Genomic DNA, 15,983 nt, shown 5'->3' on the forward strand with positions numbered 1-15,983 from the left:
ATAATTATGAACACTTTTTATCAGCTGATACATCTGAAACTGAAACTATATTCAAAATATTTGAAATATATATTATTTTGTACAATAAATGTAATCAATCACATAGAATCACATATAGGATGAAAGAAGAAGGTATAGAGATTAGTTTTTAAGGGATTTATTTCTTTCTACCTAATGATTTTGGTAGCAGATTCTTGACAAATTCTGCATGATCCCCCACGTGCAGTATGCTGTAGACGCTGGTATTCATTAATTCCTCTTGGTTGTAACCCAGGTAGCTGGTCACATTCTCTGACACAAATACAATTCTCCCTTCACAGTTCACAACAAAGAAAAATCCATCCAAAGCCTGAAAAGGGGGGGGGATTAAAAAGTTAAAAGATAAAAGTAAACATACACATATCTTTATTAAGAAAGAGATAAAAACTATGTATCAATTTAAAAGGGAAAAGCTGCTGAATAGGAGACTCTCTGTGAAGAAGCCAGGAATTTCAAATGGGCTGTACACTGATGTTTCAGGTACATATGAATGAATATGTCAACCTCCTTCCTTAGAAGTAAATTCTACAGTTGTGGATATGAACTAAATGATTGTTCTTTTTGTTTAGGCATAAAAGTCTCTATAAACTATGTAAGTTAATTGCTGTTTTTGCCCTCAAGTAAGCTGTGGCATACTAGGAATGCCATAAACATAATACACACAATAAAATACCAATGATAAACACAGTATCAGAGACATACAGCATAGAGCTGATTGAATATGTGTTACAAGGCAGGCTTGTGGTAAAAATGAGTCAGCAGAGTAGACAAGAGACACACCTTAGGAGTCTCCCCTGAGCTGAGATGGGGCCAAGGGTCCAGCCTTATGATGGACCCTTGTATATATCCTACAGGGCACATAATAATATCCACAATAGTGGAAAAGGAAAATTAGACTGTAGTTATATTGTAACCTAAAACACAATGGAAGAAAACAAGTTTAATAAACATACAAAAACAAAACAAAACAAAAAAGCCCCATACAGACACACTGGTGTCTCGTTAAGTCTGAGAATCACACATTACAAATCCTAGAACTCTGTGGGAAGATCAAGAATGCTAAGGCTGGGTGGCACCTTGTGTACTTGCAACTTTTCTAACTATTCACAATATATTGCTGTTTACTTGCTACATAATGCATAAAAGCAATAAAAACAAAATATTAAAAAGCAAAACATTGGGGCCAGAGAGATAGCTCAGAGGCATAAGCACCTACATGGCAAATACAAGGACCCAAGTTCGATCCCTTGCCCCACATGCCATGAGGTCTCAGCCCCGGATGCAGGAGGCCACCATGCGGCCCAGAACAGGGTATTGAGGTACACACCTGTAATCTCCACACTCAGGAGGTTGAGTCAGGAGGATCTCTGAGAGTTCAAGACCAGCCTGGGGGCTACAAAAGTGAGCACAATGCTAGCCTGAACTGCAAAACATTTATCAAACTTTGTAACAAGGTGTAAAACCACCATTAAAATCCTATGTATCACACAAGGGTCAGTAATTATCTGTGGGAAAATACTTAAAAGAGTTGTCTTACAATGTTGATGGGCAGCTGATTTTTCTTTTCTTTTGTCTGTCTGTCTTTTCTTTCTTTCTTGTAAAACCCAAGTGTCCCAAATTTGTTCATCTTTTCTGTGATAGTGGTTGGTGATAATAATATGCAACCTAACATATTCCCCTTAAAAAAACAACATAATTTTTCCATTTTAGCGTTAAGACTGAATTTTAACAATAAATAAAAAGTAAACTTTTCAGAAATATACTTATGGCACAGAGACAGCATATGAAAATGAACGTTTAGAAATGTTACCATGGTTATGCGTTTGTGGCTGAAATGGTGTGAACTGCCTCAATATCTCTTCCTCAGTTTAAGATCTTAGCCTTTTACCTGTTGAAAATCTTCCAGTTAGTATTTCAGTGGGCTCTGAACTCACTTTTGTTTTGAAATGTGAAAATGCCACTTTTAATTTGTTTAGAAAAATACTCTTTGAGATCAAGGAAGATGAAGTGTCAATAAAAATCTCTGCATAACTGGTGGATGGTATTTTAAAATGAATGTTGTGGTTTAATAAATGCATCCAATAATATACTTTTTCATTTACCTACCTCACTTTTGTGAGGTTTCTTTTCAGCAAAGATTATTGTTAATTTCTTAAAGTGATCCATATTTGTGATATACAACATGATGTTTTGAAGTATGAATACACTGTGAAATGGCTAAGCCACCCTAATTAGAACATGAATTACTTCACAAATTTATCCTTTGTTGTGGTGAAAACTTACAAAATCTACTCCCTCAATCCCCAGCACCACATGTTGCACCAGCCCTGTGTCTGGGCACACTGAGCTGACCACTAAGACCTGGCATGGTGGTGCACATCTGTAATCCCCCTACTGGACAGGCTGAAAACAGGAGGATTATTACTAGTCTGAGCTGCATAGTGAGACCCTGTAACAAATACATAAAAAATCTATTCCAAGTAGGCTCAGTGGTAGAGTGCTGGCTTAGAATGCATGTGTGAGGCCTTGGGCTCAAGTCCCAGCACTACAGGAAAAAAAAAAAAAAAAAAAGACAAACGAAAAACCCCAGTGAAATATAAACAACCCTCTACACTCTTACCAATTTTCAGTTACATGATGATTATATCGTTAACTACAGTGATAATGATGTAGGATAAGTTTCCTAAATTAGTTTTTTTCTTTTTCACAGTGCTCTGTCACTTTCTTTATAAGCATGTGCTGTACCATGGAACTACAGCCTCAGCCCTAACTAAAATGTTTTTTTCCTTTTGATAGACACCTCCCTAACCACCACACCATTACCGTCCAGCTCTTGGTCATAACTTTTCTACTTTCTGCTTCTGGAGCTTGTGGGCTCCACAGAAGTAAGATTATATAGTATTTATCTTGTGGTTACTGGATTTATTGAGCTTAGCAGAACACTCTCCAGATTCATATATATTTCTTTTGTCAAAAAAGGCTGATTGTGAATGTTTATTATTTATTTATTTTTTTGGAGACAGGTTCTTGCTAAATAGCTCAGGCTGGCCTCACATGCATAGTGATCCTCCAGCCTCACCCTCCTGAGTGCTCAGTTTACAAGTAGGCTTTATCCATTCATTGGTTGGTGGACACTTAAGATTGGAATTCAAATTAAAATCACAAAGAGATATCACTGCATTTCTATTAAAATGGCTATTATCAAAAAGACAGAAACTAAAAAGTACAGATAAGGATGTGGAAAAAGGGAAACCAAGTACTCTCTTGGTAGGATTGTAAATCGGTACAACCATCACGTAACAGTATGGAGTATCTTCAAAAGCTTCAAAATTGAAATATCAGCAGATTCAGCAATCCCACCATTGGATATAAAATGAACAGGAATGAAATTACACAGTGTCTTGAAGAAATATCAGCACGGGTTTATTATAACCTTATTTACAACAGCCAAAATACAGAATCAACCTAAGTGTTAATCAGACTACAGTTAAGCCAAATAATAAACTGAACTTAGAATTACACCTCCAAATCACTCCATCACAAAGAATGTAGCTAAGATTTTAAAAAATAAGCACTAACTACCCCTTATTTTCATTAGAAATACTGTTTATTTTTTCTTTAACATGAAAAAGTAAAATCAAATAAAGCTATTTTTATTCCACGTGGCTACCAAGACTATTTATCACGTAATCTACACTGCAAGGGAAGATGGATGCGATGAACAATAATCTGAAAACCTCAATACTAGTTAAACCACTTGTAAACTATAAAGAGTTTAGACTGACACAGAAAGTACATTTATATGCAATTAACTTGTTTTTAAAAGTCAGAGTATCTATAAACCTCATAATAGGTTATCAATACCTATTTATTAGCCCTGTGACTTATATGAAAATAGGAATAATTTTTACCTCCCCATCCCCTTTTGGTGCTGGGAATTGAATCCAGTGCCTTTGCATTAAAACTGAAAGCAGTTTTTAAGCCGGAGAGTGACATGATCCTTTTGAAAGATCCTCTGGTGGTGGGCACTATGTACAGAATGGAGGAAGGAGACCACGTAGCAATGCTACAGTGACACTCCAGTTCATATGCAAGCCAGAAATGAGGCAGTGGTGAGGTAATAGAAGACTCGACAGAACAAACAGCACATGGTGGGTAGCTTCTACAGCTGTGGCAACAGAGCATCTGGAGAGATTCTTTTATTTGACAACAGTTATAAGCCACATGGTAATACAGAGAATGGCAAGGTGAAGAAGCTTCAATGTATATGCAAATTAGAGACTTCATTAATTAAAACAGAATTTTTCTTTGGGGTAGTGGAGAATAAAGGTTAGGATCAAATATTGTAGATCTTTGAATAGCTGATAATAAAGAACAAATGTGCTTCTTAAAAAAATACTGCTAACAAATGATATAATTTAATTTTCAGAATAATTCCATGGAGATTAACTGATGCACAGTAAATAGTCATTAAACAAACAAAATCTAACACTACTTTTTTATTTACACTTATTTACACTTTCAGTTTCTCACCCCAGAGAAACAATGTGGTATTTACATGTGTCTGATTTATTTCACTTAAGAGTATGGTATCCACTGAGCATCCATTTAATTAGCATGTCTCAAGCTTATGGTATAACTAATTTTTTTTTAGATGTGAGGAAATTTCCTCTAATACCTTCAATTTAGCTGCCTGGGATTAGATGTTACAAAGTTTAAGTGAATGAAGACAAGGCTGAGGAGTGAGAAGGCATAGAAAAGACACTAGATTGTCAAATCTTAGAATTCTATTTTGAAGACTCCATTTCATACATCTGTAGCTCAAAAACAAACTGTTTAGCTCCTTAAGGCTGAGAACCTAAATAAATTTCTATTCCATTTTTAGAATATATAATTTGATATCCTTTTTATATTGGAAAATATTCAATAAAATTTAATTCAAGTGTATTGTGTTTTCCTTTGATTCAAAGGGATTTTCAGAGTGACAACTGTCAATAGCTAAGAGAAATATCCTTACTTTGTCCGCTTCTTCTACTTTTGAGAGGCTACTTTCCTGTCATTTTTGCTTGAAAGTGTCTGGACTTTTCTGATAGTCACAAATGTACAGTATATATATAAATTAGAGCAGCAGCAGTAAGAGTCTGTTTCTAGGTGTACACTATTCAGTCTGGATACTCCATTTGGTCTTCACGTGGATCTGTGTGGTTTCTGAGGTCTGGGCAGAAAGACCAGGATCCAAATGATCACTGTTTTTCTACAGGAAACCCAGAAATTTCAAGGCTTTCTCTAATATTTCTTCATTGTCTCAAATGACTATATACAACACTATGTTAAAAAACATTTAATGAATGGAAAAGAGAAAATTCTGAATTTGAAATTCACTTTTCAAACATTAGCTGTGGTGTGGGAAGAGGGAACTATGAAGACTATACAGAGACACTAGGATCTAAATGATTACTTTTAACAGAAAGGCTAGAGAAGTTATAAAAATAGGAAATAGTATATAAAGGATTTAGAAAATAAAGCGATAGATGCAAATTTATTCTTGAAGGTCTGCCAGAAAGAAGGGCCATCAAGAAGGACAAGAGCAAAGAATTTACTTCATATATATTTGCACTATGTAAATTACATGAAATTGAGTTTAGAGAGAATAGAAATGCTTATGCTATGGTACTACTCCTTTTCACAGATGTAAGGGTATTTCCTCTAATACCTTTCTCTAAGTATAAATAATATGTATTTGTATTTCTATAGATAGGTGTTTTTAAACATATCTGTATGAGAGAGAGAGAGAGAGAGAGAGAGAGAGAGAGAGAGAGAGAGAGAGAGGATTTTCTGATAAAAGGAGCCGGGGAGATGGCTCAGTGGAATAAGTGCTTCCCTGGCAAGCTCAAGGGCCTGAGTTCAACCCCCCGGTTCCGCCAAAAAGTAAAGAAAAAGAAAAAAAAAAAAAAAAAGGACTTTTTGTATGACAGAAAGCATTTCAAGTGATGAGCCTACTTGTAAACAAAATATGTGTGTTGAGACTATAGGAATTGAAACTTGGGAGGGCAGGGGTAAAAATGACACAGTGATTACAAAGTAATTCAAGTTTAAAAGTTCTTTGCTTTTCAAAGTCTGAAAGAAATTCTTTTAAAATGTTTATATGAGTAACTTAAAAATTTTTAGTCAGAAAACATTCTGAGACGATACCTAGCCTACATAGGAAGGCACATTTTATTCATGAAATTGTACAGTATTTGTAGACAGTGCTAGCTACTTAAATAATTCAGTGTTTTACTCTTCCAGCAAATTCTAACCATTTCCCAAACAAAGGCCTTATAGTATGCTTCAGTTTTCTATCTAATGACTTAGAAAGTCTTTAAGAAAATTTCTCATGTGCATTTTTCACATTTAATTCTGAAATTGTAACAAGCAGCTTTCACAATAATTATAGAAAGCTCTTAAAACTTCACTTTATTTTATAATTTATTAACTGGATATAAGACATAATATTTTAAAAAGCCAAACTGGCAAGAATATTTTACTTAGTTTTTAGGCCAATGAAGACACTTACCTCCAAAAGAAGAGGTCCCAAAGATTCTTTTTCTATCACTCCTTGACTACTTGATGAGATATCTGATTTCTGTACATCATCATCTGTTGTTGATTTCTCTGTAATAAAGAAACTTTAAAAATCACATATCAAAACAGAGCTCATTTCCATAAATGCAATTTTATGAAGACATAGATTCATGTTTTTTGTGGTTTGTTTCTTTTTGGTTTTTTTGGTGCTGGGGATTGAACCCAGGCATCCCATAACCACCCTTCTGTTATTTTTATGTTGAGACAGGATCTTGTCTTAAGCTCAAACTTGTGATCTTCCTGCCACTATGTACACCAAGAGTTTTGCTTTTTAAGAGTTCTAAAATGAAACCCATCTATTTCATGTAGATTAAATTACCATATGTAAAAATCAAAACTTCTAAAATGTTAGGGAAAACTTACAACAAGAGTAGTTATGTGACTAATTTCTGGCCTGAGGTACATGAACAGAGTCAATGTGTAACTTCTGGGTCTTGTTTGTAAAAGGAGGGAGACACAGCTTCCTGTTTTTTTTCTGTCTCCTCTTGTCAGCCAAGACTTGAACAGGAGAGCCACGTTGAGCAGCATGGATAATGGCAGTACTCTCCAAATGGAAGGACACACAGGATGAAAGGAGTCTGAGTCCTTGACACCTACCTAGAATGCCTTGTTAAAGCCATGGATGTCTTGTTACACTGGTCTAAATGACACTCTGACTAACCTCATATATGTAATAATTATAGTCACATGATTATTTGCTGAGGTCGGTTCATGTTTTTGCCCTTGGTATGTATATCTATTGCCATGCCATCATGAGAGTAAGTATTTAACTTACTTACCTTACCTACTACACACATATTTTTCCTCTTGTCGTACTTTCAATATACACAGTTAAATAACTTATAGCAATCCACACAATAAATGAGCTAACATATGTGCTGTCATTTACATTTGTTTTATAAAGTTTTATTTGAAATTTATCTGAAAACTCTCCTGATTTTTAAAAACTCTTGGAACAAAGCTACATCCTCAGCTCTTTATTTTTCAGACAGGAAAAGGTGCTTAGGTTGACTCAAAACTGGTGATCCTACTGCCTCTGCCTCTGACTTTTTAATAACTAAGGTTACAGGCATATCCCATCATACCCTGAGGAATTTATTTCAAGTAATTTACATGTCAAAGCCAGGCATGGTGGCGCATGCCTGTAATCCCAGCACTCAGGAGGCTGAGGCAGGAGCAATGGTGTAAGTTGAAGATCTGCCTGGGCAACAAAGTGAGCTCAAGACCAGCCTGTGGGCCAGCCAGATAGATCAGCAGACTAAAGTGCCTGCTTAGGCAGGTGCAGTGACCAAGGTTGGATCCCTGCACGCCCTGCCAACCCTGCTCCTGGGGTGTGCTGAGATGGCAATTGAGACTGGGAATGGTGGTGTGTGCCTGTAATCCCAGTGCTTGGGAGACTGAAAACAAGAGCATTACTACGAGTCCGATCTGTGTAGTGAGAACTGTAGAGCCTGTACAAAATACACTAAAAAAGACCAGTTTGAACTACATAGCGAGACCCTACCTCAAAATGACAAAAAAAAAATTTTTTTTTACATATCAGATGTCAAACATACTGTGGGGAAAATAAATCAAGAAAGGTGTAGAGGGATGTATCTATTCTTTCCTTTTAAAACATTTTATCCTTTTGTTTGTAGTACCAGAGATTGAACTTCGGACCCTGCACTTGCCAGGCAGGTGTTTAGGCCGCTGAGCTATCTCTCTGGCCCCTTTAAAACACTTTAAACAGGGAAATTAAGAACAATTTCATTGAGAAGACATTTGAATGAAGACATAAAAAAGGCAAGGGACCTTGCCTGGTGTTTGGATATACAGGGAAGAGCACTGTAGACATAGGCAATGGTGAGTGTAAATATCTGAGACAGAGTGTTAGGGAAGAGGAGATGAAGAAAGAGGAGAAAGTAAGAAAAGAAGTAAAAGTTTTCCCAGATATCCTACTTTAAAGTTATTATGTTCATGGACAAAATATCTATTGAAGTATCTTCCCTGGAGGGTTAACAACCTAAGTTTGTAGACCAAAAATTAGAGAAAAAGAAGGGCTGCAAGGATAGCCATCATTTTGGCCCTAGCCTTTCAAGGTCAGTGAAGACTCAGGACATAGGAGAACCTGTATTGTAACATCCTATAACTCAGTTGTGCCCCAAATTTTCTGATCAAGGAGATTATGGGGCCACAGAAGAAAGTGACTGATGATGTAGAGTGTACCTAAGGAGAGTCATATGGAGAGAAAACATTCTCTCAGGCTTTCACAGAGAGAAAATTGGTCAAGCAATGGCCATGACTCATCCACATGGATGATACTGACAAAGAAAGGATCTACAAACTGTGGTACAGGGTTTCAGGATAAATCCTGAGGGGAGTTGACTGACCTTGTCAGATACTAAAGTTACATTTGTTGCTATATAGGTCTTGCTTTATCTTGGTCTTAACCATCTAGCAGAAAAGTACAACAATGAAGTATAAAAAGTAAAGTCATATTAATATGCTGAGCTGCAAAAGGCTCAAGTCAACAACTTCTGACATTGCCATTCTTATGGAAAACCCACTACTATTATGGGCTACTGGATTATACTGGGATATTTGGCTGAATTCACCTACAATATTTAACTGACTATAGAATACCCTTCTCTGACAAAACTAAATAAAAAAAAAGGATGCAAATGAACAACCATTTTGTATTTGTATATTCAAAATAGTTAGGATAGATATATAGCTACTTTCTCTTAATTCAATGAATAGAAATATTTGTTCTAATAGTGTTTGTGGACAGGATATCATGTCTGCATCTTGTACTATGAATAACCACTAAGACAACATATACAATGTATTAATTATTGAAACTGTCCTCCTAATCTGTCTTGAAACTGTCTCATTGCTATTTGTTTCTCAATAAAATTATAAAAAAAATATCTTCCCTAGTTCTCTGATGGACAATTTGATGTTTAAGTTTTCTTCTGTTCCCTGCATTGTCTCTGCTTTCTCTGAGTCTTTTTTTCTGTTTGCATGGTTTGTTCTCTTTCATACAATAGTATTTCTAAAAATATCTTGGGTTTTGTTGATATTAAAAGAGAGGCACTAAAATGCTGACTGGTAATAGTATGAGTAGTGGGAGCAAAGTAAGTAGCTCACTTTTTCCCTTGACAATCATCCCACATACCTTCTCCTGTGGGTGGCAACCAGTTTCCTCAGAGAAATCCCACCATCTTTAGTTTCTGGAATATCAGCAACTTCCTGGTGTTTACTGGCATCCAGTTTGGTTTCTCCTATCTGCTAATGAAGAAGTCACTAGACTATGTGTTCTACATTCTAAAATCTTCAAATTATATAACTTTAATTATTTTAAGTGTATTTGCTTAAAGTCTTTTCATTATGTTGCTATTAATCTAAAGTTCTTTTGAGTGTGTTCCTCCTATTACCTCATCATAGACTATTTTCTCCTATGTTTTGTACAGTTTTAGTGTAAAATCACCTTCAGAGGCATTTTTCTGTGTCACCTCCATGGTGCGAGTGGTAAGAGTGTTCTTCAAAGTACTTTGCCTTTGTTCTTGTAGGCAACCCAATCTTAAAAATATATCAAGCGTTTTTTTTTTTTTTTTTTTTTTCCAGAGGATACTGTTTCTCCTACCAGACGCTAGATAGAGGCAAGCTTCCTCCAGTAGGCAGGAATAGTTTTCCTTCATGGAGTTACCGCTCTTCAACTTCATCTTGGGATTCAGGGCCTATGTTACTATTTGTGTTCCTGTCTCAATCCCCTATGACACAGAGTCCCATAAACTCTTGAAGCAACAAGTTTTCATGTTAGTTTAGGAAACCATGTTGTTATAAGAAGGCTGTCAGCTTCAATAAAATAAACATTATCTAAAACAAAAATTTCTTTAATAAAATTATAAGGAGTTAATGTGGTTCTTCATCGTAAGGGTAAAGTCACATGTAAGTATCTTAATAACAAGAACACGGCCATATTTTTTTTTTTTTACCTTGTTCCATTCTCTTCATTAGCTGTATCTGATCGACTGTTTTCTTCAAAATCTTGCATTTGTCTGGTTTTACACTCAAGCTGTCAATGTCACTGATGTTGGCAGATAGTAACTCAGCTAGTTCTTCTAAGTATTTATTTTCTTGTTCCCTGCGCCTCTTTTCAGTGCTGTTACACAAAGAAAATTCATTTAGTGTACATTATATTAACTTATTTCCTTCTCTGCTCAAGTATTTAATGCTTACATGTTTACAGAAATCTTTATTTTTATTGAAAATATAAAATCAGACTTAAAAAACAATTTAATTCATATCTAAAAAACAAACAGACTTCATAAAATACCAAAGTGTAGAAAATAGTTCTAGGGCCAGCCAGATAGATCAGCAGAATAAAGCGCCTGCTTAGGCAGATGCAAGGCTCCGTCCCTAGGGTGCGCTGAGACAGGTGATTGAGACTGGTTGTGGTAGCACACACCTGTAATCCTAGTGCTTGGGAGTCTGAAAACAGGAGGATCACTAGGAGTCTGAGCTATGTAGTGAGACCCTATAGACTCTGTACTAGATACATTAAAAAAAGAGAGAGAGAGAGAGAGAGAGAGAGAGAGAGAGAGAGAGAGAGAAAGAGAGAGAGAGAAAACAGTTCTGGTGGAAATACATTAAGTGAACACTGCTGTAACAGATGTTTCCTCAATGATGTACTACCTTGAATATATTGAAATAGTAAGTTATTATTAGATATTAAAAGAAACCAGATTGTAAACCTAGCAGTTGTACTTAGAACTACTATACATTCTAATAACTCACTGAAATAAGAAAACACTCATGTATTTTCAAAAACCTTTAATACAAGTTAAACAGGTCAGACGATGCTACAGTTCAAAGGAGTTATAATTATAAATCTGATACTCTTTAATTTTTTACTCTGATAAGGTCATTAGTTAGTTCTCATATAAATACCTGTTCAATGGAAAGATATTCCTTGCTCATAGATAGAAAGAACCAACATTGGGAAAATGGTCATACTCTCAAAATTGTTATACCCAATCCCCTTGACTATACCATTAGTATATGTCACAGATCTAGAGAAAACTTTCACAAAATTCATCTGGAACTAGAAGAGACCTAGAATGTCAAAACCAATTCTAAGCAACAAAGCCAAGCCATGAGGCATTACTATCTCTGATTTGAAATGACAGATACCACAAAGCTACTGTGATAAAATCAGCATGGTACTGGCAAAAAACAAAACAAAACAACAACAACAAAAAACAAACTTGAGGATCAATGAAACATCAGAAGATGCAGACACAACTCTAAATACATTCAACTACCTTATCTTTGACAAAGGAGCTAAACATGTTCATTGGAAGAAAGATAATCAAGAGACTATCATGGTGCTGGAAAAACTGCTTTCCACATGCTGAAGACTAAAAACTAGACCCATGTCTACCAACATGCACTAAACTATAGTCAAAATGGATCAAACATTTAAATATTAAAACAGAAACACTAAGTCTGCTGGAGGAAACAGTAGGTAGAAATCTGGATGGCACAGAAGTAGGTATAGAGTTCATGAACAAAAACCAAACTATGGGAAATACTTCAAAGAATAAAGAACTGGGATCTCATCTTTTTGAAAAGTTTCTGCACATCAAATGAAATAATGAACAGAGTAACAAGAAAACCCACAAACTGGGAAGAAATTATAGCCAACTGTTCCTCTGACAAAGGCCTTTTATTTAGAACATATAAGAAACTTAAGACATCAAGCCCCCCCAAACTCAAAGACCCAATCCAAAAATGGGCATCTGAGATGCATATACACTTCTCAGATGATGACATACAAATGGCAAATAAATATTTAAAAAAATGTTCAACAGTATTGGTCATTCAAGAAACGCAAATTAAAACATCACTGAAATTCCATCTCATTCCAGGAAAAATGGTTATCATCAAGAAGTCTATCATCAAGAAGTCAATGAATAACAAAGGCTGAAGACGCTCTGTGGTAAAAGGTACCTTTCTCCATTGTTGGTGGGAATGTTGACTGGTACAACCACTGTGGAAATCAGTGTGGAGATTTCTCAAAAAGCTAGGAATAGGAGTCCTATTCATCCCAGCTATTCCCCTTATTGTAGAGAGCCTATACCGCGAATCGCGGCATCAGAACCAAATCCCTAGAGACCATTGGGTGAGGCCTGCTGCAGCCCTTGAAGCCTGCGCTAGATTACCCCTCCCACCGAGTGTGCCAAGATGGCGCTCATTTCCTGCTTCCGCAGTCGCTATACACCCGCCTATAATGATGTAAGATACCTTCCCTGAGATTGTAACCAATGGCGCTGTAACATGTATCAACCCTCGATTGGACAGTGTGAGGATATAAAAGAAACGCTCCGCGACGCGGAGGGTCAGAGACAGGAAGAGGGACGGAGAGAGGAACTGTGCTCTCTAGGGGCGCATCACTCAGGAGAACGATTAAAGCCTTTCCGCCGCACAAATCGTGTTGAGTGCTTTCCTGCTGGACGGGAGGGCGCCCGACACCTTATAGGTGTTTTTCCAAATGAACTGAAAACATCATAGCATAGCGATACATGTGCACCTATGTTTAGAGCAGTGCAATTTGTCATAGCTAAATCTTGGAAACAAATCAAATGTCCATCAAATGAAGAATCAATAAAGAAGATGTAGTATTTTTATACAATGGAGTATTACTCTGCTATAAAGAAAGATTAAACTAGAGGCTTTTATAGGTAAATGGATGCAACTAGAAACCATACTTATAAATAAGATATTAGGTCCACCTGTATAAACATACTGTCACCCTAGTATAAGAACCTGAAAGAATAAAATCCAAAAAGAACAATAGAAGGCCAGCCTGATAGCTCAGTTGACTACAGCACCTGCTTAGGCAGAATGCAATGGCTGGAGTTCAGACCCTGGTGTGCCTTGCCAGCCCCACCCTCAGGGCATGCTGAGACGGAGAATGAGACTGGATGTGGTGGTGCGCACCTGTAATCCCAGCTCTTGGGAGGCTGAAAACAGGAGAATCACTATGAGTGCTATCTACATAGTGAGACCCTGTATTTGAGGACATGTGATTTTACCTTAGAGAATCTAAGCAATACAAAATGTATTTAGTACATTTTGCCTGAATCTATGGATCTAACTTTTTTATTTTCATAGTGGGGATTGAACTCAGGACCATGCACTTGGCAGGCTGGCACTTATTCCACTGAGCTATCTCCCTGGACCCTATGGGTCTAAATTTTAAAAGAATATTGATTCACATGGTGGAACTCCTAAATATGTTTTTTGCCAATAAGTTTTCTGTGGTGCTGAAATGCTTGAAACCACTGTAGAATAAATGAGTATCTCATTGTAAAGAGGAGACAGAGGAACCTAAAACAAACTACAAGTAATGAAATGGTGAGGTGTTTATAAAACGACTTGTGATCAAGAATTTAAAAAATTTACCATGAAGCACATAGAGAAGACAACAAAAGATATATTAAACAAAGTCGAAAACTAAAGAAGTGGAGATGACAAAAAAAGTCTACCTTATACAACTTCTTTTATTTCTTTAGACTAACTACACTTCTTCATTTACTAACCCCCCCTTTACCATTTATATGGCAAACATTTTAGTTAATGATATGCTAAGCTACCTTTTCATGGAATACAGTCATCCCTCACATACCACATCCATACCACAGCTAAGGATGCTTAAAATCTTTATATAAAGTGGTATTTATTTGCAATATTACCTGTGGAAATTCTTCCTTATACTTTATCTCCAATTACTTATAATACTTAATGCAATATAAATAGTATGTGAATAGTTAAGGACATAGTAACAACATTCATAGTTATATTATAAGATGTATAAACTTAATGGCAGGGAGATGGGTGTTCTGAAAGGAAAAAAAACCATTTTTTCAAAGATATAAAGTGAGAGTGAAACCATCAAGTTAAAGACCATATTAAATACAATAATACAGCTAGACTATGGAAGAAACCACCAGGGCAAGAGATGAGGTCTGAATCATATCATGTTATGGCTTGTGTCTAGATGTTCCCCTAAAGTCTCATGTGGTCATACCTGGGGCTTTTCCAGAGATGGTCAGATCTAGAATGTGGGATGTTAGGATTAAGGCTATGTGATTACTAAATTAGTCCTCTGAAAACTTTGGCATAGCTGTGGGTAGGATTAAGGATGCCCTATCCTGAGTGTGAGGGTTCTCCACCCTAAGGGCAGGGTAGCTGGATAAGTTATAAGGGACCGAAAGAGGGTCATTGTCAGTTCCTTATCACTTGCTCGCTGCCTTCTGGCTGCCTCCTCCTCAAGGACCCTCTGCCAGCTAACCTGCCTTGGAGCCAGCCAATTATAAACTGAAACACTACTAAGTGTGGACTAAATAAACCTTTCCTCTTTTAACTTTGAGTTTTTGGTATATCGTCTCAGCAATTAGAAAAATAATAAGACATGTCATATGGGATCTTGCATACCACAACTGTAGAGTGTGGAATGCTGCCTGAAAGCATAGGCTCATACTTGTCACTGACCAGCCACTAACCCAGATAAGTCAGGAGCAACTTAACCTCTCAATGCTTCAATCTCCTTATCTATACAGTTGAGATAATGACATTAATTACCTTTTGGAGTTTTAGGAGGATGAAAATGATACAGGTAAAATGCTTTTCAATGTGCTTGCATACACTACTACTGTAGGCAGCTCAATTAAATAGAAATATTATAGGCAGTCAGAGAGGGCTAGGCCCTCAAGGAGATAGCATGGAAGACAAGATACTTTGCAACTCTGAGGGAGACAGATGCTCCTGCTGTCAGTCAGACCTAAAGACCAAAGATCGAACAGATGCTTACCTCCCTAAAGGTAAGCATTTGGGCATCACCTTCAGGAAGCCAGGAAGAGTCATTAATCCAACCACTACCAGCTGGTTACCAGATAAACTCCTGTTCTATATTCATGCCTGCTTGCTACTTGACTTGCTTCCCCATTTGGTCCTGGATTTAATCAATTTCACCTGAGCAATGATACCTGTAACCTTATTGGTTGACCAAAGTTTGTCCCACCTCAAGCCCACCTAAGCGAGTTCCCATTTTTTCTACCTTAGATACACATGGTTTTATTCTATAAAAATCCTTGGAAAGGGTACCTTCCTGGGGTAACCTACTCAGCACCTCCTCCTGTCCCTCTTTCAGACAGAAGCTTTCTTTCCCCAATAAATATTCTGCTCTTAACTTCTGCAGAACTGGGGGTTGAACTCAGACCCTTGCACTTGCCAGGCAAGCGCTTATTCTACTGAGCTATCTCCCAGCCCTGCTC

The 15,983-nt window shown here is 36.8% G+C and overlaps 1 protein-coding gene across 7 annotated transcripts in view; it reads right to left on the bottom strand.

The window, feature by feature from the left end:
• The window catches only part of Ncoa1 (nuclear receptor coactivator 1), a 333,365-nt gene that overhangs the window by 110,250 nt on the left and 207,132 nt on the right, over positions 1–15,983 (bottom strand). For 6 of the 7 annotated variants that reach the window (XM_023710899.1, XM_023710898.1, XM_023710900.1 and 3 more), the window contains 3 exons: positions 10,641–10,807; positions 6,596–6,693; positions 172–349 (listed from right to left, as the gene is read on the bottom strand). In XM_023710899.1, coding sequence (XP_023566667.1) covers positions 172–349; positions 6,596–6,693; positions 10,641–10,807 — 443 coding nt within the window. Of the gene's footprint in view, positions 1–171; positions 350–819; positions 878–6,595; positions 6,694–10,640; positions 10,808–15,983 lie in introns of those variants that run through there. The other variant, XM_023710901.1, reaches the window with a different exon arrangement.

Source organism: Octodon degus, unplaced genomic scaffold (genome assembly GCF_000260255.1).
Source record: "Octodon degus isolate 3935 unplaced genomic scaffold, OctDeg1.0 scaffold00019, whole genome shotgun sequence".
NCBI lineage: Eukaryota > Metazoa > Chordata > Mammalia > Rodentia > Octodontidae > Octodon > Octodon degus.